General features: G+C 38.6%; 3 protein-coding genes across 3 annotated transcripts; all 3 read left to right on the top strand.

Annotated features, from left to right (window-relative positions):
• The first annotated feature begins 1290 nt into the window (after positions 1–1290).
• LOC137129209 (extracellular calcium-sensing receptor-like) lies at positions 1291–5161 on the top strand. The gene is made up of 7 exons (XM_067508144.1): positions 1291–1484; positions 1697–1994; positions 2127–2921; positions 3053–3280; positions 3403–3526; positions 3990–4895; positions 5154–5161. The coding sequence occupies exons 2-7, from the start codon at positions 1731–1733 to the stop codon at positions 5159–5161; spliced, it is 2325 nt and encodes a 774-aa protein (XP_067364245.1). The 5' UTR covers positions 1291–1484; positions 1697–1730.
• Positions 5162–6827: 1666 nt separating this feature from the next.
• Positions 6828–10390, top strand: LOC137129207 (extracellular calcium-sensing receptor-like). Its single transcript, XM_067508142.1, has 6 exons — positions 6828–7060; positions 7181–7478; positions 7595–8389; positions 8514–8741; positions 8847–8970; positions 9435–10390. The coding sequence occupies exons 1-6, from the start codon at positions 6828–6830 to the stop codon at positions 10388–10390; spliced, it is 2634 nt and encodes an 877-aa protein (XP_067364243.1).
• A 3749-nt stretch (positions 10391–14139) lies between these two features.
• LOC137128941 (extracellular calcium-sensing receptor-like) lies at positions 14140–17520 on the top strand. The gene is made up of 6 exons (XM_067507651.1): positions 14140–14282; positions 14418–14715; positions 14832–15605; positions 15752–15979; positions 16125–16248; positions 16607–17520. The coding sequence occupies exons 2-6, from the start codon at positions 14452–14454 to the stop codon at positions 17518–17520; spliced, it is 2304 nt and encodes a 767-aa protein (XP_067363752.1). The 5' UTR covers positions 14140–14282; positions 14418–14451.
• Positions 17521–19885: the final 2365 nt, after the last annotated feature.

The raw sequence follows: 19885 nt of genomic DNA, 5'->3' as shown, positions 1-19885 counted from the left end.
CTGCCCTTATTCTCCTATTCACAGTGTCTCTGCACACTGGTTTCTCTAGTTTTATTGAACAATAAGGCCAATTTAGGAGCAGTAAGGCATCTGTTTTTCAAAGATAACACTCCTTGTCTTTTTGGGCAGATGTGCCCTTGGGCCCTCCAATGCATTTCCACAAGATGTAACATTAACTACACTTTTACAAAAAAACAACAAACAAAACAAAGTTTGTCAGCAAGTTACACATTCAATTACATAACATTTAAAAATATATAATTTCCCCCTTTTAAATTTAGGTTTAAATGCATTATTTGCAAGCAGCCATTAAAGTAATACCTTAAAAAACTTACATTTTAAAGGTCCATACTCATGAACACAATCTTGATGCTTCTACGTCCTTCTTTCTTTGATCTTTTGGCACATCCTGTAAGTTCAGGGTCAGCACAGCAGATCATTGGCCTGCATGTTGATTTGGCACTTTTTTTTATGCCAGATGCCCTTCCTGATGAAACCCTCCCCAATATTTACAGGGCTTGGGACCGGCACTGCATGGCTAGGGACAAGGATGGCCAAGTTGGGGTTCATTATCTTGCCCAGGGACACTTGGACATGTGGTAAGGGAGAACCTGGTGCAAACCTCCGACCCTATGGTTGGTGGGCGCCACCCTACCAACTGGGCGACTGCCCTTCCATGCGTCTTTTCCGATGACCCTCCTCAAAACCAATTATTTTAACTGTCATCTTAACCACATGTTTTGCATGCAGCTCAGTTGGCAAAAGATGACTAGCTTGATTCACAGTACACTAGAGTAAAAGTGAAAGTATCATGCCCTTCATTGTTTTTATTAAATCCAATTGTTTTTGAATAGAGAATAATCACGAATTGATTTGGGACACCAAAAATCCGAATCAGATCAATCTACAACTCAACTGAATAGTGTAATGCATTGATTTGATCATCAGTTTTGTTATTAATATTTTATATAGATTTATTACAAACCCATTGATTAAACCAGCAACTTTCTGGTAACAAACCGGCTTCTGTAAAATTCTTGATTAATAATACATACAGTGAAAATAATTCAAGCTGGCTTACAATTTGTCCAAAAATCTTTTGGTGTTTGGGCACCTTCTTTCTTTCACCCCTCTTGTAGAATCCCAGATACAGGACCATTTTTTTAAAACAGTGATCCAAAAGGCATAAATACCAACGTTTGATTTGAAAGTGGACGATTACACACAATGGTTTGCATTTCTCACACGCTTATGACATCCACACAGACATGGCCAGAAAAGGGCTGGGCTCTTTTACAGCTTTTGTTGGTGGTGTCTTTCTCACAGGCAGAGGAGCCAGTATGCTGGCATAGAGGTGATCCTGAGAACCCTCACCTATCTAAAGATGGTGATATTCTATTGGGGGGAATCTTCTCTTTCCACGGTAGCTGGAAAGACAGACAGGAGAGCTACACAAACAAACCACTGCGACTGGAATGCACCAGGTAAATTGCACTCTAAAAAGCTAAGATAAAAGGAGTAGACATACATATAAAATGTTTAGCAAATGGAGGTTTATAATTAAATTATTACATTTGGCAATTGCAATGTTCCCTGTTATGTCTATTCATAACAAAAGATACTATGATTTACCATTTTCATTTCTCTATTTCAGTGTTTATTGCCAGTACATATAATTAAAACTGTTTACATCAAGTTTGAATTTCAGAGCGTTCCAGTTTGCCCAAGCTATGATTTTTGCCATTGAGGAAATTAATAACAGCACAGACTTACTACCTGGAATCTCTCTGGGATATAAAATGTATGATACTTGTGGCTCCATTGCCAGAAGTGTGCAGGCTGCACTGGCCTTGGCTAATGGTAATGACATTGCATCTGCACAGTCTAAGGCTCAATGTACTAGACCTGCACAAGTACAGGCAGTAATAGGAGAAACCTCTTCCTCTCCTTGCATGGCTATAGCTACTGTAATTGGACCTTTTCATATCCCAGTGGTGGGTAAGATTAATAAATGTAAAATGTACTAAAAATTAATACTATTCTGCAGACTGTTTCTCTAACTGTTAAGAGCAAACTTTGAGATGCTTGCATTTTCATCCTGGAAGGTAATTTTCTTTATCTTTTAGATCAGCCACTATGCCACTTGTGCTTGTCTCAGTGACAAAACCAAGTACCCATCCTTCCTCAGAACCATACCCAGTGACTACTATCAGAGCAGAGCCCTGGCCCAGTTGGTAAAACACTTTGGTTGGACTTGGGTTGGGGCTATAAGAAGCAATAATGATTATGGCAATAATGGTATAACTATATTCACAGAAACTGCACAGCAGCTGGGCATCTGTCTGGAGTATTCTTTATCTTTCTTTAGAACAGATCCACCAAACAAAATACGAAACATAATTGAAATTATTAAACTTTCCACTTCAAAGGTGATTGTTGCTTTCCTCTCCTACTTGGATCTGGATGTGCTAATGTCTAAGTTGTCTCACCACAACTTGACTGGGTACCAGTGGGTAGGCAGTGAGGGCTGGATTTTTGATTCTCAAACTGCAAAAAAGGATCAGCTTCACATTCTGGATGGTGCCATAGGCTTGTCCATCCCCAAAGCACATGTCATTGGCATGAGAGAGTTCGTATTAGATATTAAGCCATTTACTTTATCTAGTGATGACATATTAACAGAGTTTTGGGAAACATTTTTTAGCTGTAAGTTCAATCAGTCAAATTCATCATCTGAAAATCTGAGAGAATGTACTGGGCACGAACAGATGAGTGGAGTGCCAAATAGCTTCATTGATATGTCACTTATGCCCATATTCAACAATGTCTATAAAGGAGTGTATGCTGTGGCCCATGCACTTCATAATATAATTCACTGTAATGAAACACGTAACTACAAGGAGATGCTGGATCCATTCACGGTGAGTTATTTCTTAAAATACTTTACAATAAGTTGCAAAATACTTATTACAATTAATTGGATAACAAATGGCTACTGTTTATCACACTGTAGAGCCAAAAGGGCTACTCCATGTTTGCCATAACCTTTCAGATTTTACAGCACATAAAAAAAAATAATTTCAAAACAAAGGAAGGAGATGACGTTTACTTTAATGATAATGGAGACCCACCAGCGAGGTATGAAATTATAAACTGGCAGCCTGGAGTAGATGGCATTGTGGACTTTGTCACAGTTGGTCTTTATGATGCAACTTTACCTGTTGACAAACAGCTAAGTCTGCACAATAAATCTCTAATATGGGCAAAGAACTCAAAACAGGTAACGTATTTGATCACCGTAAATCACTATAACAGTATAGTAGTCATATTTTTGTGAGATTAGGTTTCAATGAGTTTCAGGTTTTCAGAGTAAGTGCTGAAATATTTTTTGTATTAATACAGGTTCCTGTGTCAGTTTGCAGTGAGAAATGTCCCCCAGGAACTCGCAAAGTTCTCCAGAAGGGAAAACCTGTCTGCTGTTATGACTGTATCAGATGTGCAGAGGGAGAAATAAGCAACATAACAGGTATAGTAATAGTTATTGTAACGTTGTGGACAACAGTGGATCATAAAACAAAGCTGTTATTTTATTATGCCGGTCTTTGGCAAATGTATAGTTTCATAATTTCAAAAGCAGGATTACATGCATTTTTGATTTTGCTCTTTTAGACATTTATAAAATTGCCTTTTATTATTAACAAGACAAATTCTAGTGCAGATTGGTCAGGTCTGTGTTATTTTCAGTACCTGGTACATCACAATGTAATTTTGCCACAGACAATATTGTAATATATTTTTTAAAAAGTAAAGCAACACTAAAAATTAAAACAAAGGATGTGTAATAAATCAACAATTGACTTACCTAAAAAGAGTAAATAATTACTATGTTATTGAGTTTTTTTCTATGCGGTGTGTAATGCACAGCCTTGTCTTATATGCATAGAGTTGCTGTAAAATGCTGTAACATCTCTTTTATATTTATTTGTCAGATTCTATCACCTGTGTGAAATGTCCTCCTGAATTCTGGTCCAATGAGAGAAGAGATGCCTGTGTAAAGAAGGAGGCAGAGTTTCTATCATATGAAGAAATGATGGGAGCACTGCTCACTGCAGCATCTTTATTTGGAACATGCATGACTGCTGTTGTAGCCTTCATCTTCTTCAGATACAGGAAAACTCCTATTGTCAGGGCCAACAACTCTGAGCTGAGCTTCCTGCTGCTCTTCTCCTTGACTCTGTGCTTCCTGTGCTCTCTGACCTTTATCGGCCGACCCTCTGAGTGGTCCTGCATGCTGCGACACACAGCATTTGGCATCACCTTTGTCCTCTGTATCTCCTGTGTTCTGGGGAAAACTATGGTGGTGTTAATGGCCTTCAGGGCTTCACTTCCAGGCAGTAATGTGATGAAATGGTTTGGACCAACACAGCAGAGACTCAGTGTTCTGGTTTTCACTCTCATACAGGTTATAATATGTATCCTCTGGTTAACAATTTCTCCTCCTTTTCCATTTAGGAATTTAAAGGAAATCAAAGACAAAATGATCTTAGAATGTGCTCTGGGATCAACTTTAGGCTTTTGGGCTGTACTTGGGTACATAGGTGTTCTGGCCACATTCTGTTTTATTCTTGCTTTTCTGGCTCGGAAACTGCCTGATAACTTTAATGAGGCCAAATTTATCACCTTCAGCATGTTGATCTTCTGTGCAGTGTGGATCACTTTTATTCCAGCATATGTCAGCTCTCCTGGGAAGTTCAGTGTTGCTGTGGAGATATTTGCTATTCTGGCCTCCAGTTTTGGGCTGTTAATTTGTATTTTTATTCCAAAATGTTATATTATCTTACTGAGACCTGAGAAAAATTCAAAAAAGAATATGATGGGGAAAGGGCCAAAAAAATGTAAAATAAAATAACTATCATCTTCTTTTATGTGTTAAACAGTGAAATAAACCCGCTTTATTGAACAACTGTTCTATTGCAATAGCGTTCCACTATATGTATTTCATTAGTATGTTGCCTTAAATAATGAACAGTATGAAGAGTAAACATCTCATTTACTGCAAGCACCACAAAGTGACTGTGTCCTACATCTGTACACAATTCTATTCAATAGTGTATTTCATCTCCGTAAACTCCATACTGTTTATCCTCCCTCAGCCTGGTAGCACCCAGCCTCCCCCTGCTGAGAGGTCCTAATGATGCAAGCCTGTCTTTACTCTTCTTGATTACCCTGTTGATCTACTCCACCTTCACAGTAGAAACACCACAAGGAAATAAAGGGAAAATTCCTCCCAAGAGACCCCAAAACGATACAAACACTAAACAAATCACTCATCAGTCAAAACAGATCACCTCCACAATTATATTTCAAACAATAACTCAACCAAAACATTGATAATGTTACAGAATACAAGTCATGGTGAAAAGAGAAGACTTTGACCTATTCACATGCAGGTATTGGTAAGTGGTAAGGCTCATGGAGATACACACCAAAAAAATAAGCCCGATGTGGCCACAGAGCATAACTATAGCTCTTCCTTGGTTAAATAACTAAAACTAGATTTTAACCCTCTCAAATCGATGAATGCGCCCGCACATCCTTATTGCATGGTTTCCTTAAGATGACGTAGCAGCAGACATTTGATTTTCTGCGTGTCGAATGTGCAGATGTCGAACTTTATGGCAATTTTTGAATTTATAGAAAGCTGTAAAGCTTTTTAGAGACTAGGAGGGAAATGACCTAGGTGATGCAGCTGCTGGAGCGTCCTGTCTCACAGCGACTTTAAAGACGAATTTGAAGAGCCATCATTTTTTTTGGATAATAAGAGGTAAGATCGTATATAGATCTGGTCACATTTTCTGTATAAACCTGCCCCAAGCCTTAGGGTGTGGTGGCCAAACCAAACCTTAGCCCAATACAGTGTGCTGTATTGCTTGTCTGGACCTAACCTAAGTCCACTACAAAGTTTGTGCTGTATTTTTTGTTGTGCATACATATAACTAGAAGCAACACAATTACTATCAGCTCACATTTTTGAGTTTAATATCACTAAATTAGAATAAAGTACAGACAGTTATAGTTCCGAACATTTACATTTAGTCATTTGACAGACACTTTTATTCTGTCTCTTCTTCTAAGCAGTCTTTGATCAGCTCGCATTTTCTTTCACCAAAAGATTGATGTCAACCAGTCCTGCTTCAATGTTTTGCCCCCCCCATTTATTTTAAATAGGTTGAGAATAAACATTAGAACCCCCCCCAATATAATGTACTCCAGTATGACTTCAACATAGCCTTTAAAAGAAAACACAATGTAGAATTATCGCCTTTCTGACAGTTTCAACTTAAAAACTGAGAAATTATTAGACGTTGGATTTTTACCTAATAATGTGGAGTGCAGGTGTAAGACAGGTACATAGGTAAGATAGCAGCATAAATACAGAGACAATGACAGATCTGATTTGATATGGAATATTTTGTATTCATATATCTCTTTCACGAGTTGGTGAAAACCAAAATAGAGCAAAAATTAGAGCATATTTGATATTTTTATAACCAGGGGGACACAATCATTGGTTTAAATAAGTGCAAATATTGCTCCATGCTGGCTACATGTGTAAATAAGATATATGTTTGTTTTTAAAAACATAGACAAAATATATTTAAAACCCCAAACCCTAAAACTGTTTTTTGTGTTTGGACACATCCTTTCTCTCACCTCATAGGCAAATTCACAGATGCAAAACATGACAAATGTATAAATATCACCACAAGCTCTTGATGCACATAGAGGCACATGTGATTGCAAATTGATTGTTTCTCTCAGATAGTATGACAGCCACATCTAACTGGTCAGAGTGGGGCTGGGCACTTTTACAGCTGTTGTTAGTGGCATATTTAGCCTATGCAAAGGTGTCAGTGTGCAGGCATAGAGGTGATCCTGAGAACCCCCAGCTGTTGAAAGACGGTGATGCTATATTAGGGGGGATCTTATCTTTTCATACCAGCTGGAAAGACAGACAAGATAACTACACAAAGAAACCATTGCCACTGGAATGCACCAGGTATGAATAAAAACAATTTTAAACAAAACTAAACTAATCAAATCATAATTTTTTACTATTTAGTAATGTCGATTTTACCTTCTGTTGGTACAAGTATTTAATTTAACTATGTGCATTAAGTTTGAATTTCAGAGATTTCCAGATTGCCCAGGCTATAATTTTTGCCATTGAGGAGATTAATAACAGCACAGAGCTACTACCTGGCATCTCCCTGGGTTATAAAATGTACGATACTTGTGGCTCTACTGCCAGAAGTGTAAGAGTTGCACTGGCCTTGGCTAATGGTAATGAAGTTGTGTCTGCACAGTCTGAGGCTCCATGTACCAGACCTGCACAAGTGCAGGCAATAATGGGAGAAACTTCTTCCTCTACTTGCATGGCTGTAGCTACTGTCATTGGACCTTTTCATATCCCACTGGTAAGTTCAATTAGTAAATTTAAGATTATATTTGTACAATGTAATTATTCTGTAAGCACCTGCTCTAGCTGTATTAGAAAATGTGACTATACTGGGTAATTTCTTTTATCTTTTAGATCAGCCACTTTGCCACTTGTGCTTGTCTCAGTGACAAAACTAAATACCCATCCTTCCTCAGAACCATACCCAGTGACTACTATCAGAGCAGAGCCCTGGCCCAGTTGGTCAAACACTTTGGTTGGACTTGGGTTGGAGCTATAAGAAGCAATAATGATTATGGCAACAATGGTATGGCTATATTCACAGAAACTGCACAGCAGCTGGGCATCTGTCTGGAGTATTCTGTGTCTTTTATTAGGACAGATCCACCAAACAAAATACAGAAGATAATTGAAATTATTAAGTGTTCCAGTTCTAAGGTGATTGTTGCTTTCCTCTCCTACTTGGATTTGGATGTGCTAATACCCATTTTGTCCAACTACAACTTGACTGGATACCAGTGGGTAGGCAGTGAGAGCTGGATACGTGATTCTCAAACTGCAGAAAGGGATCAGCTTCACATTCTGGATGGTGCCATAGGCCTGTTCATCCCCAAAGCACATGTCAGTGGCATGAAAGAGTTCATATTAGATGTGAAGACACTCAATGCGTCTGGTAAAGAAATGTTTACAGAGTTCTGGGAAACCCTGTTTAGCTGTAAATTCAAGTATTCAAAGTCATCAGCAGAGAATCGGAGAGAATGTACTGGACATGAAGATCTGGGTGGATTGCAGCACAGCTTCACTGATATGTCATTCATGCCCATATTCAACAATGTCTATAAAGGAGTGTATGCTGTGGCCCATGCACTTCATAATATTCTTGGCTGTAATGAAACATGTAACTACAAGATGCAGCTGGATCCATTCATGGTGGGTGAATTCTTAAATTATATTTTTTATATTAAAATTCAAAATGTATTATAAGAAAAAAGAGTGGGTCTGTTTGGACATGACATGGCTTTGTCATAGTTAACTAAATGAAAATATGTTTTAGATTTTGCAGCAAATAAGAAAAATTTATTTAAAAACAAAAGAAGGAGATGATGTTTACTTTAATGAGAATGGAGATCCACCAGCGAGGTATGAAATCATAAACTGGCAGCCAGGAGAAAGTGGCATTGTGGACTTTGTCACAGTTGGTCTTTATGATGCAACTTTACCTGTAGACAAACAGCTGAGTCTGCAAAATAAGTCTTTAATATGGACACGAAACACAAAACAGGTAAACTATTTACCTTTGTAAATATTAATCACATTATAATTGTTTCATAATTAAGAAGAGGTTGACAGAGACAACAATTTTTCAAAGTGAGTGTTGTTATTGCAGGTTCCTGTGTCAGTTTGCAGTGAGAAATGTCCCCCAGGAACTCGCAAGGTTCTGCAGAAAGGAAAACCTGTCTGCTGCTATGACTGTATAAGATGTGCAGAGGGAGAAATAAGCAACATTACAGGTTTAGTAAAGCTAGTGGTTTTATCTCTAAAGAAACACAAAAGAAAGCTGTCATTTTCACGTGCCAGTATTGAGAAATTGAATGGTTTTGTATCCAGGGTTAGGTTGCAATACATTATGCTAAATAATTAAAAAAAAAAATCATTTTAGATTAGATTGTAGCTTTTACAAAAATGCATTGTTTTATATTTGTTGATTTTTAAGATTGTATTGAGTTTATAAACACAAAGGGGTAACAACATGTAAAAATACAAAATACAATAGTGTGACATATATTTTAAAAAATTGCAAAAGTAAACCAAAAATGAAAAATAACAATACATGAAAAAATGTAAATAATTAATGTCTTTTACCTACTATAATTGTGCCATAGTTTAGTCATGGATTTATTCACACCTTGTTATAATGTATGCTGTCTTGCATGCATAGAGATGATGTAAGAACATCTACTTTATTACTTTTCAGATTCTATCATCTGTGTGAAATGTTTGCCTGAATTCTGGTCCAATGAGAGAAGAGATGCCTGTGTAAAGAAGAAGGCAGAGTTTCTATCATATGAAGAAATGATGGGAGCACTGCTCACTGCAGCATCTTTATTTGGAACATGCATGACTGCTGTTGTAGCCTTCATCTTCTTCAGATACAGGAAAACTCCTATTGTCAGGGCCAACAACTCTGAGCTGAGCTTCCTGCTGCTCTTCTCCTTGACTCTGTGCTTCCTGTGCTCTCTGACCTTTATCGGCCGACCCTCTGAGTGGTCCTGCATGCTGCGACACACAGCATTTGGCATCACCTTTGTCCTCTGTATCTCCTGTGTTCTGGGGAAAACTATGGTGGTGTTAATGGCCTTCAGGGCTTCACTTCCAGGCAGTAATGTGATGAAATGGTTTGGACCAACACAGCAGAGACTCAGTGTTCTGGTTTTCACTCTCATACAGGTTACAATATGTTTCCTCTGGTTAACAATTTCTCCTCCTTTTCCATTTAAGAATTTTAAAATAACCAAAGACCAAATGATCTTAGAATGTGCTCTGGGATCAACTTTAGGCTTTTGGGCTGTACTTGGGTACATAGGTGTTCTGGCCACATTCTGTTTTATTCTTGCTTTTCTGGCTCGGAAACTGCCTGATAACTTTAATGAGGCCAAATTTATCACCTTCAGCATGTTGATCTTCTGTGCAGTGTGGATCACTTTTATTCCAGCATATGTCAGCTCTCCTGGGAAGTTCAGTGTTGCTGTGGAGATATTTGCTATTCTGGCCTCCAGTTTTGGACTGTTAATTTGTAATTTTATTCCAAAATGTTATATTATCTTACTGAGACCTGAGAAGAACACAAAGAAGAATATGATGGGGAAGTTATGGAGTTCCTCAAGGCTCTGTGTTAGGACCAATGCTTTTTACTTTATATGTCTCTTTTAATCAACATTATTGGAAAACACCCAGCTATATCTATGTATGCAACCAGAAAAAATAATCAAACCTCAAGTAATAGTATTTTGGCCTAAAATTCTTAGAAATATGTTGTCCAACAAAATCGTTAGTCTAGATGGCATAACTCTGGTCCCCAGTACTACTGCAGGGAACTACAACGTTATTTTTGACTGGAATTTCTCCTTACCTCACATATAAAACAAATCTCTAGAACAGACTTTTTCCACCTATGGAGCATTGCCAAAATTAGGAGCATCCTGTTTCAAAGTGATGGTGAAAAACTAGTCCATGCATTTGTTATTTGTAGGTGGGACTACTGTAATTCCCTACTTTCAGGATGCCCCACTAACTCCCTAAAGAGCCTGCAATTAATCCAAAATGCTGCAGCAAGAGTGCTGACTGGAACTAGCAACAGAGATCATATTTCACCTTCTCTAGCTTCTCTCCATTGGATTCCCATTAAATCTAGAATAGAATTTAAAACCCTGCTTCTTACATATAAAGCTCTGAATGGTTAGGCCTCATCAAATATAAATGACCTCATAGCACCATATCATCCCAGTAGACCACTTCGAACTCATAATGCAGGCCTACTTGTGGTTCCCAGAATTTCCAAAGATAGAATGGGAGACAGAGCTTTTAGCCATCAAGCTCTTCTCTTGTGGAACCAGCTCCCAGTTCTGATTTAGGAAGCAGACACCCTCTCTACTTTTAAGTCTAGGGTCAAAACCTTCCTCTTTTATAAAGCTTATAGTTAGTTATGCTGCTATAGGCTTAGACTGCTGGGGGAACCACCCCCAGATACACTGAGGTACTTTCCTCTCCTCTCACCCCATATTTATTCATCACCACTATATGACATTAACTTTGTGTTTTATTTTTCCCATAGCTGTCTGTCTCCCTCTCTCTGTCCCTTTATGCAGGTGTCCCCAGCTTTGAAGCTCTGTGTTTTCCTGTGTGCAGCAACTGGTCCTACCAACCTGCCCGATGTTTTGTTGTTGCCTTTTTTTGAGCTTTTCTTTTCACCCTTCACTTTCCACTCACCCCAACTGGTCAAGGCAGATAGCTTCCCACCCTGAGCCTGATTCTGCTGGAAGTTTCTTTTACTAAAGAGATTTTTTTCTCTCCACTGTGTCATAGAGCTTGCTTAAGCGGGGGGATTGTTGGGATTTTTCTATATATCTTTATAGTCTTGACTTATTTATGTGCCTTGAGATTAATTTGTTGTCAATTGGTGCTGTATAAATAAAGTTGAAGTCAAAATTGAATTGAATAATAGGGGAAGTAGAAACAGGGTGGAGTCATCAAGCTGTTATGATTACGACCCAAACACCCTTAATTCCTGGCAGGCCAACCCTGGAAGACAAGCAGGCAGCCAACAGCAAAGGCTGAACCCATATAGAGGATGAAATTGGGGGCTAGCAGCCAGCTATGGCACAGGAGTGTTTGCCTCAGAGGTTGATGTAGCTTTCATTGAAGACACTGACTCTGGTCTCAGGCAAAGGTGTAAAGGAAAGGGACTATGGTGCTGCTTAACTTGATCTGAGAACCTGAACTGGCATGTTGTCGACACTTGGACCAGAACAGGCTTGGTGGCCCTGGTGTGATGTTAAATGGAGATGAAATATGAAATTGTCCAAAGGCACAAATCTGATGTGGCATGCACTGGCAACATCAACTTTGATGTGAGATTGCTTGAAGTTGCTTTTGCTGGTATGACTTAACACTTAAATGGGCCCTCAGGGCTGCATGAGGCATTGGTTACCCTCGGGACCACAGAAGAAGTCGATGTGGATGGCTTACACTGCAGTAGGTGTTGACCAGGGTAGCCGACACCTCATCTTGGGCTAGGACTTAAACTTAGGTAGACCCCTTTGGAGCAGGAGGTGGCATGACATCCACCGACTCTGGAGCATAGGGAATTGTGATGTCAGCTGACTCTGGCAATTACATTTTGACTAGTGGAGGTTGAGATCTTGGATGAGCAAGAGTATGATGACTGAGGCTCAGTAAATACCGCACCTGAAGCACAACCTGTAGTGAGGGGTATCATTCACATGACTGGTGGTTTTATAAGAGTCCTTGGGATCCAGTGCAAAGAGAAGTAGATCTCCAGTTTGGGCTTTTATCAAGGCCCAAACACCTATGGCTTCTGCTCATCTTCGGGTGTTGTGGGCCTCATTGTGACTAGGGGTCCATGTTTTGAGAGCGTGGTAGGCTTAGGAGGCCTGGGGCTCTGGTGCTTGGCTGGTTGGGAAGACCTGGGGTAATGGAGTGGCCCTCTTGCTGTGGTTTTAAAAAGGTCTGAACAAAGAATTTGCACTCTGATGTGGACACAAACAATAGAATCAAGACCCTTTGCTGAATGTCCCAGTTACAATTTGCTGGGACTATAATGCAATTGCGATCTATTTTTTTGCTGTTGATGTTATATGATGTGTCAAGTGGTTTTGTGTTTTAAAGATTTTTTTTTTCACTTAAATAAAATTCACAGAACAGGATCTTCTTAACTTTTCCTCTTGTTCCCGTCCTTGAATTCTTTAACCAGTGAGCAAACAGTAAATTCTTATCGTAAAATGTAGTAATACATTTTGGTTCACTTGGACTTTCTGTGAGGCAAATTAAATTTAATCATGGGGAAATTGTATTGAAAGCATATTGTTTTGTGTAGAAACAATACGGTGAGAGCAAATTTAAAATTATAATTTAGAAACACCCTGTACATGCTACCTGTTCAGTAATAAATAGATCTCCAACAGAATTAGCAAAAAGCTGGAACACACAGTGAAACATCTAAGAGGTAAGGTAGGGATATTTTTTCCAACAGTTGGTGAAAACCAAAACAGAGCAAAAAGGAGAGTGAGTTTATATTTCCAAAAGCAGATACAGAACCATTGCTGTAAATCAGTCCTAATTCAACTCTATGTTGACTACGTGTGTTAAATAGCAGAGTGTGTAATCAACATATCAATTTTTACGGGAAAGAATGTTAAGTATTTGTACCATAAGGGCAGCACAGTAGTGGAGAGGTTTGCTCTTCCACCTCATAGCTAAATGGTCCATGGTTCCCTGGCCTGCTGTGGCCTTTCTGTGTGGAGTTTACATGTTCTTCCTGTCCTAGCTTAGGTTTCCTCCCAGACTAAAGACATGCATGTTAAGTTAATTGGTGGCTCTAAATAGTCCATAAGTGTGAATGGTTGTCTGTCTTCGTATGTCTCACTGTGTTGGCCTAGAGATAGAGTGACGACCTGTCCAGGGTGTACCCCACCTCTTGTCCAGTGACAGCTGGGATGGGGTCCTGTTCCCCAAGACCCTGAAAAGTGGCTAAAGATAATGGATTAATGGATGAAAAGATGGACTGCCCTACTTGACCAAAAAAATGTAAATAATTTTAATTAATTTAATTAATTAACTAAAAATAAATAAAATGTGGAGCTAAGCCGGTACTCGTCTAAAAAATATTGTATTTAAATTATTTAAAATATACAGTAATTTGAGCCCAAATCTGTTTTGGTGTTAGGACACATCCTTCCTCTAATCTAACAGGAAGATTCACGAGCATGAAACATCACAAGATGTATAAATACCACCACAAACTTATGATCTACACAAAGGCACATGTAATTCCAACAAATCTCTCTGACAGTATGAAGGCCACACACAGGTGGCCAAAGTGGGGCTGGGCACCTTTACAACTGTTGTTGATAGTATCTTTTTCTTGGGCAGAGGAATCAGTATGCAGACGTAGAGGTGATCCTGACAACCCACAACTCTCTAAAGATGGTGACATTATATTGGGGGGAATCTTCTCTTTCCACAGCAGCTGGAAAGACAGAGAGGATAAATACACAAACAAACCACTGCCACTGGAATGCACCAGGTACAAATAGAAAGCAGGTAAAATAAATAAATAAATAAAATGTACATTTAATTATTTGCTGTATTTACTGTTCAATTGTTTCTATTTTAACTTAATCTCCTGGTACAAGTATTTACTTTAACTGTGTGCTTCAAGATTAAATTTCAGAGATTTCCAAATTGCCCAGGCTATGATTTATGCCACTGAGGAGATAAACAACAGCACAGAGCTACTACCTGGCATCTCTCTGGGATATAAAATGTATGATACTTGTGGCTCCATTGCCAGAAGTGTTAGAGTTGCACTGGCTTTGGTAAATGGTAATGAAGTTGTGTCTGCACAAACTGAGGCTCCGTGTACCAGACCTGCACAAGTGCAGGCAATAATGGGAGAAACTTCTTCCTCTACTTGCATGGCTGTCGCTACTGTCATTGGACCTTTTCATATCCCACTGGTAAGTTCAATTAGTAAATTTAAGATTATATTTGTACAATGTAATTATTCTGTAAGCAGCTGCTCTATCTGTATTAGAAAATGTGACTATACTTGGTAATTTCTTTTATCTTTTAGATCAGCCACTTTGCCACCTGTGCTTGTCTCAGTGACAAAACCAAGTACCCATCCTTCCTCAGAACCATACCCAGTGACTTCTATCAGAGCAGAGCACTGGCTCAGTTGGTCAAACACTTTGGTTGGACTTGGGTTGGAGCTATAAGAAGCAATAATGATTATGGAAATAATGGTATAGCTATATTCACAGAAACTGCACAGCAGCTGGGCATCTGTCTGGAGTATTCTGTATCTTTCTTTAGGACAGATCCACCAAACAAAATACAGAAGATAATTGAAACTATAAAGCATTCCACTTCCAAGGTGATTGTTGCTTTCCTCTCCTACTTGGACTTGGATTTGTTGATGTACATGTCATCTCACTATAACTTAACTGGGTACCAGTGGGTAGGCAGTGAGGGCTGGATCTTTGATTCTCAAACTGCAGAAATGGATCAACATCATATTCTGGATGGTGCAATAGGCCTGTCCATCCCCAAAGTAATTGTCAGTGGCATGAGAGAGTTCATATTAGATGTTAAGCCACTCAAGTCATCAGGCAATGACATGTTAACAGTGTTTTGGGAGGCATTATTTGGTTGTAAGTTCAATCATTCAAACTCATCAGCAGAGAATCAGAGAGAATGTACTGGACATGAAGATCTGAGTGGACTGCAGCACAGTTTTATTGATATGTCACTTATGCCCATATTCAACAATGTCTATAAAGGAGTGTATGCTGTGGCCCATGCACTTCATAATATTTTTGGCTGTGATAAAACATGTAACTACAATGTGCAGCTGGATCCAATCACAGTGAGTACATTTTTGAAGAGTTTGATTCCAGTTTTACATTAGGAAGAAAAAAATCTTTTGAAATTTTTAAAAATATAGTCTTTCACAATCTCATAATCAACTAAATGAACACACATGTTTTTTAGATTTTCCAGCAGATAAGAAAGATTAATTTCAAAACAAAAGAAGGAGATGATGTTTACTTCGATGAGAATGGAGACCCACCCGCAAAGTATGATATTATAAACTGGCAGCCAAAAGAAAATGGCATTGTGGACTTTGTCACTGTTGGTCTTTATGATGGATCTTTACCTGTAGACAAACAGCTGAATCTGCAAAATAAGTCTTTAATTTGGACACAGAACTCAACACAGGTCACATCAGCTTTTTTTCTTTTCTCTTGTGCTGATAATTTTACAGAATAATTATTTCTTCATAGATATATATTTGTTTTCTAAAGATAATGGCTTTTCAAAGTCAGTGCTAAAACATTTTTGCATACTCTTGTTTTTCATGCAGGTTCCTGTGTCAGTTTGCAGTGAGAAATGTCCCCCAGGAACTCGCAAGGTTCTGCAGAAAGGAAAACCTGTCTGCTGCTATGACTGTATAAGATGTGCAGAGGGAGAAATAAGCAACATTACAGGTTTAGTAAAGCTAGTGGTTTTATCTCTTTAATGAAACACAAAAGAAAGCTGTCATTTTCACGTGCCAGTATTGAGAAATTGAATGGTTTTGTATCCAAGGTTAGGTTGCAATACATTATGCTAAATAATTAAAAAGAAAAACCATTTTATATACTTGACTACACCATGGGCATTTCACACATTTATAAACATAGCATCAGGTAATGTAGTTTCTGTCTTGCATAAGGTTGATCCATGAAGAAAACACTGAATCCAAAATCCTCATCAAGTCTAAAATCCGCTTATATGCAGAGTTGTGATAAAAGAAATATTTGAACTAATTTTGGCACCTGACGTCTGACTTTTATCATTCGTTAGATTCTATCACCTGTGTGAAATGTCTGCCTGAATTCTGGTCCAATGAGAGAAGAGATGCCTGTGTAAAGAAGGAGGCAGAGTTTCTATCATATGAAGAAATGATGGGAGCACTGCTCACTGCAGCATCTTTTTTTGGAACATGCATGACTGCTGTTGTAGCCTTCATCTTCTTCAGATACAGGAAAACTCCTATTGTCAGGGCCAACAACTCTGAGCTGAGCTTCCTGCTGCTCTTCTCCTTGACTCTGTGCTTCCTGTGCTCTCTGACCTTTATCGGCCGACCCTCTGAGTGGTCCTGCATGCTGCGACACACAGCATTTGGCATCACCTTTGTCCTCTGTATCTCCTGTGTTCTGGGGAAAACTATGGTGGTGTTAATGGCCTTCAGGGCTTCACTTCCAGGCAGTAATGTGATGAAATGGTTTGGACCAACACAGCAGAGACTCAGTGTTCTGGTTTTCACTCTCATACAGGTTATAATATGTATCCTCTGGTTAACAATTTCTCCTCCTTTTCCATTTAGGAATTTAAAGGAAATCAAAGACAAAATGATCTTAGAATGTGCTCTGGGATCAACTTTAGGCTTTTGGGCTGTACTTGGGTACATAGGTGTTCTGGCCACATTCTGTTTTATTCTTGCTTTTCTGGCTCGGAAACTGCCTGATAACTTTAATGAGGCCAAATTTATCACCTTCAGCATGTTGATCTTCTGTGCAGTGTGGATCACTTTTATTCCAGCATATGTCAGCTCTCCTGGGAAGTTCAGTGTTGCTGTGGAGATATTTGCTATTCTGGCCTCCAGTTTCGGACTGTTAATTTGTATTTTTATTCCAAAATGTTATATTATCTTAGTGAGACCTGAGAAGAATACAAAAAAGAATATGATGGGGAAGGTGGCACCAAAAACATTGTGAAATATCATTGTGAATAAATACAATATGTTGGCAGAGCAATTATAGTTCAATACAAACAATTATTAACCAGCCTATCAAAAAGAATCTTATGGAAGATTTTTCCATTATATAGAATTAATTTGAGAAATAGCATATGGGGATAATCTTTTAAACCTAGACACCACAGTGCCTGCTTGAATGTATGTCAGTTTAGCTACCATATTGGACTGGGCAAGACTGGCCTGAAAAGAATTACAAATAAACAAACACAGGAGCTCCTTTTTTTTCACTAAAATGTACTGATGAATTGATTTACATTAAAGAGTTGATCTAAGTGCTGTAAAAATTTTTTCTATTAAGATCTCAATAGTTAGCCTGTTAGACACTTTTAGAGATGTGCGTGTCAATACAGGATTGCATGAAGTGAATTACTTAAGTCATGGAAAATCAAATCAAATCAATCTCATATTTTTCCAAAATGCTGTTGTAAAAATCTGATGAAAGGATAATTGGATATGCTAATATTTTTAGTGTACTATTTATTGATCAATATTTGGTGTAATATACTTTAAATATTCTGTACTATGTCTTGATTATCAACTGTTTAATATAAAAATGATTCATTAAAATTAGTTGACTAAACATAGTAATACTTTTTTTCTGGAAAACTGCATCTTAAACAATGTAAAATCATGTATGTCTATGGGAATAATTTCATTCAATGCATTTTAAGCAGTTACATAAACAAATATAATAATTCAAGTGCACATATAGACTACTCACAAAAGGCTAACAACAGTGGTGGGTATACCAAAACAAAAAATGTCAGTGTCTCAATAACTTGTCATGATGTCAAAATTTGAACAGCATGATAAAGAGGATGAATTTAACTTGTAAAGGTTACAGTGCACTGGTAAATGATTTTATCATAATTTATATTGTTATAAAAATAATTAAAAGTATTGTTTCCCAGACAAAAATACCTTGTCTTAGTTTTCTCTGGTCTCCATACCCAGGCTGGGCATGGTTCCTGATTCTAGCTGATATGCGGCATATGTCATTTGGGTACAGTTGGGCTGGATGCCAGTCTATTATTTTTTCAAAATTACTGGAATAGAACCCTTTCATCTAGTGACCCTTTTGAGATGACAATTTCTTAAATAGATCATTTAATCCTGCAGATTAAAAATTAAAAGGCTTGTCCTTTTTCTTCTTCCATCTTCTTATTGTTGTAATAATTAGCCAATGTTATGATGGTACCTAAATAGATCCTATTATTTTATGTGTGTACACACATAATATAAAAGAATTTTATATATAAAAGGGACTTTTATTTATAATTGTTCCAGTTTAAATTCTGGCAATTTGAACTTCTGAGTAATTCTATTGCACTGATCCTAATGATTCTACGGGATCATTCTCCCTGATACTAGTAAGCAGTTCCCATTGGGGGGTGGATGATTTGGATGTGGGGGTAGGGGCTGTACTCCACCCCCATAATAGAATTATTACATAGTAACTCTTAAAAGTAAAACTGGCCTTGAAGTATTGGAAACAGGAGGTTGGAGGGGGCTGAGCACCCTTTCGTGTTCCTTACCAATCATAAAAACCACTCAAGAAAGAATACCAAGACTACCAAAGCGAACTCCCCGTCACATTTGTTTGAGCCAACTGCCTATTGGGAGGAACCAGACTTCATCTTGCCTTCCTCTGTCCGATTAGCACTTACCCGATTGGAGATAGAGGAAGAGGTGTCTCAAGCACAGGCAGGTGTTCCGGCACCTTCTGCTTGTCCTTCTCCCGGGTCAGCTCATATCCAAGGTGGATTGGTGTCAGGCCCCTCCTCTGTTCGGTCTCCCCGGCATTTCCCACACCCTTTTAGTGGTACGCCAAATGTTTTGGTGACATACTGTGGTTAAAGACGTCTATGAGTTTTTTCTAGCCTGTCCTGTCTGCGCTGAGCACAAACCCAGTTACTGTCCTCCTTCTGGTCACCTCCATCCCCAAATGGTCCCACATTTTCGTAGATTTGGTTACTGGTCTTCCCCCATCCAAGAGCAACACAGTCATTCTCACGGTCCTAGATAGGTTCTCTAAAATGGTTCATTTTATTCTTCTTCCTGTTTTCCCATCTGCCAAAAAAAACTCTAAAAACTCTAGTCACCCATGCGTTCAGGATTCATGGCCTCCCTGGTGAAATCGTCTCCGGCCCCCAGTTTGTGTCTAAATTCTGTCAGCTGGCTTAGAGGAGAGTGCGGGCTGCTCTGAATGGGACCTGGGGACAGACACCATAGCAGTGCCTTTCAATATCAGGTGGGCCAGGGAGTATGGCTCTCCATGGCAGAAATATCCCTCCACATCGAGAGCAGAAAGCTGGCTCCCCGGT

This window comes from Channa argus, chromosome 6, assembly GCF_033026475.1.
Source record: "Channa argus isolate prfri chromosome 6, Channa argus male v1.0, whole genome shotgun sequence".
Classification (NCBI taxonomy): Eukaryota; Metazoa; Chordata; class Actinopteri; order Anabantiformes; family Channidae; genus Channa; species Channa argus.
This window is presented reverse-complemented; position numbering and strand designations above follow the sequence as displayed.

Coding starts and splice junctions, on each gene's coding strand:
- LOC137129209 (XM_067508144.1), top strand. CDS start 1,731: ATGATTTTTGCCATTGAGGAAATTAATAACAGCACAGACTTACTACCT. Junction 1,995..2,126: donor GACCTTTTCATATCCCAGTG/GTGGGTAAGATT, acceptor TTTATCTTTTAG/ATCAGCCACTATGCCACTTG. Junction 3,527..3,989: donor AGAAATAAGCAACATAACAG/GTATAGTAATAG, acceptor TTTATTTGTCAG/ATTCTATCACCTGTGTGAAA.
- LOC137129207 (XM_067508142.1), top strand. CDS start 6,828: ATGACAGCCACATCTAACTGGTCAGAGTGGGGCTGGGCACTTTTACAG. Junction 7,061..7,180: donor TTGCCACTGGAATGCACCAG/GTATGAATAAAA, acceptor ATGTGCATTAAG/TTTGAATTTCAGAGATTTCC. Junction 7,479..7,594: donor GACCTTTTCATATCCCACTG/GTAAGTTCAATT, acceptor TTTATCTTTTAG/ATCAGCCACTTTGCCACTTG.
- LOC137128941 (XM_067507651.1), top strand. CDS start 14,452: ATGATTTATGCCACTGAGGAGATAAACAACAGCACAGAGCTACTACCT. Junction 15,980..16,124: donor GGACACAGAACTCAACACAG/GTCACATCAGCT, acceptor TTTTTCATGCAG/GTTCCTGTGTCAGTTTGCAG. Junction 16,249..16,606: donor AGAAATAAGCAACATTACAG/GTTTAGTAAAGC, acceptor ATCATTCGTTAG/ATTCTATCACCTGTGTGAAA.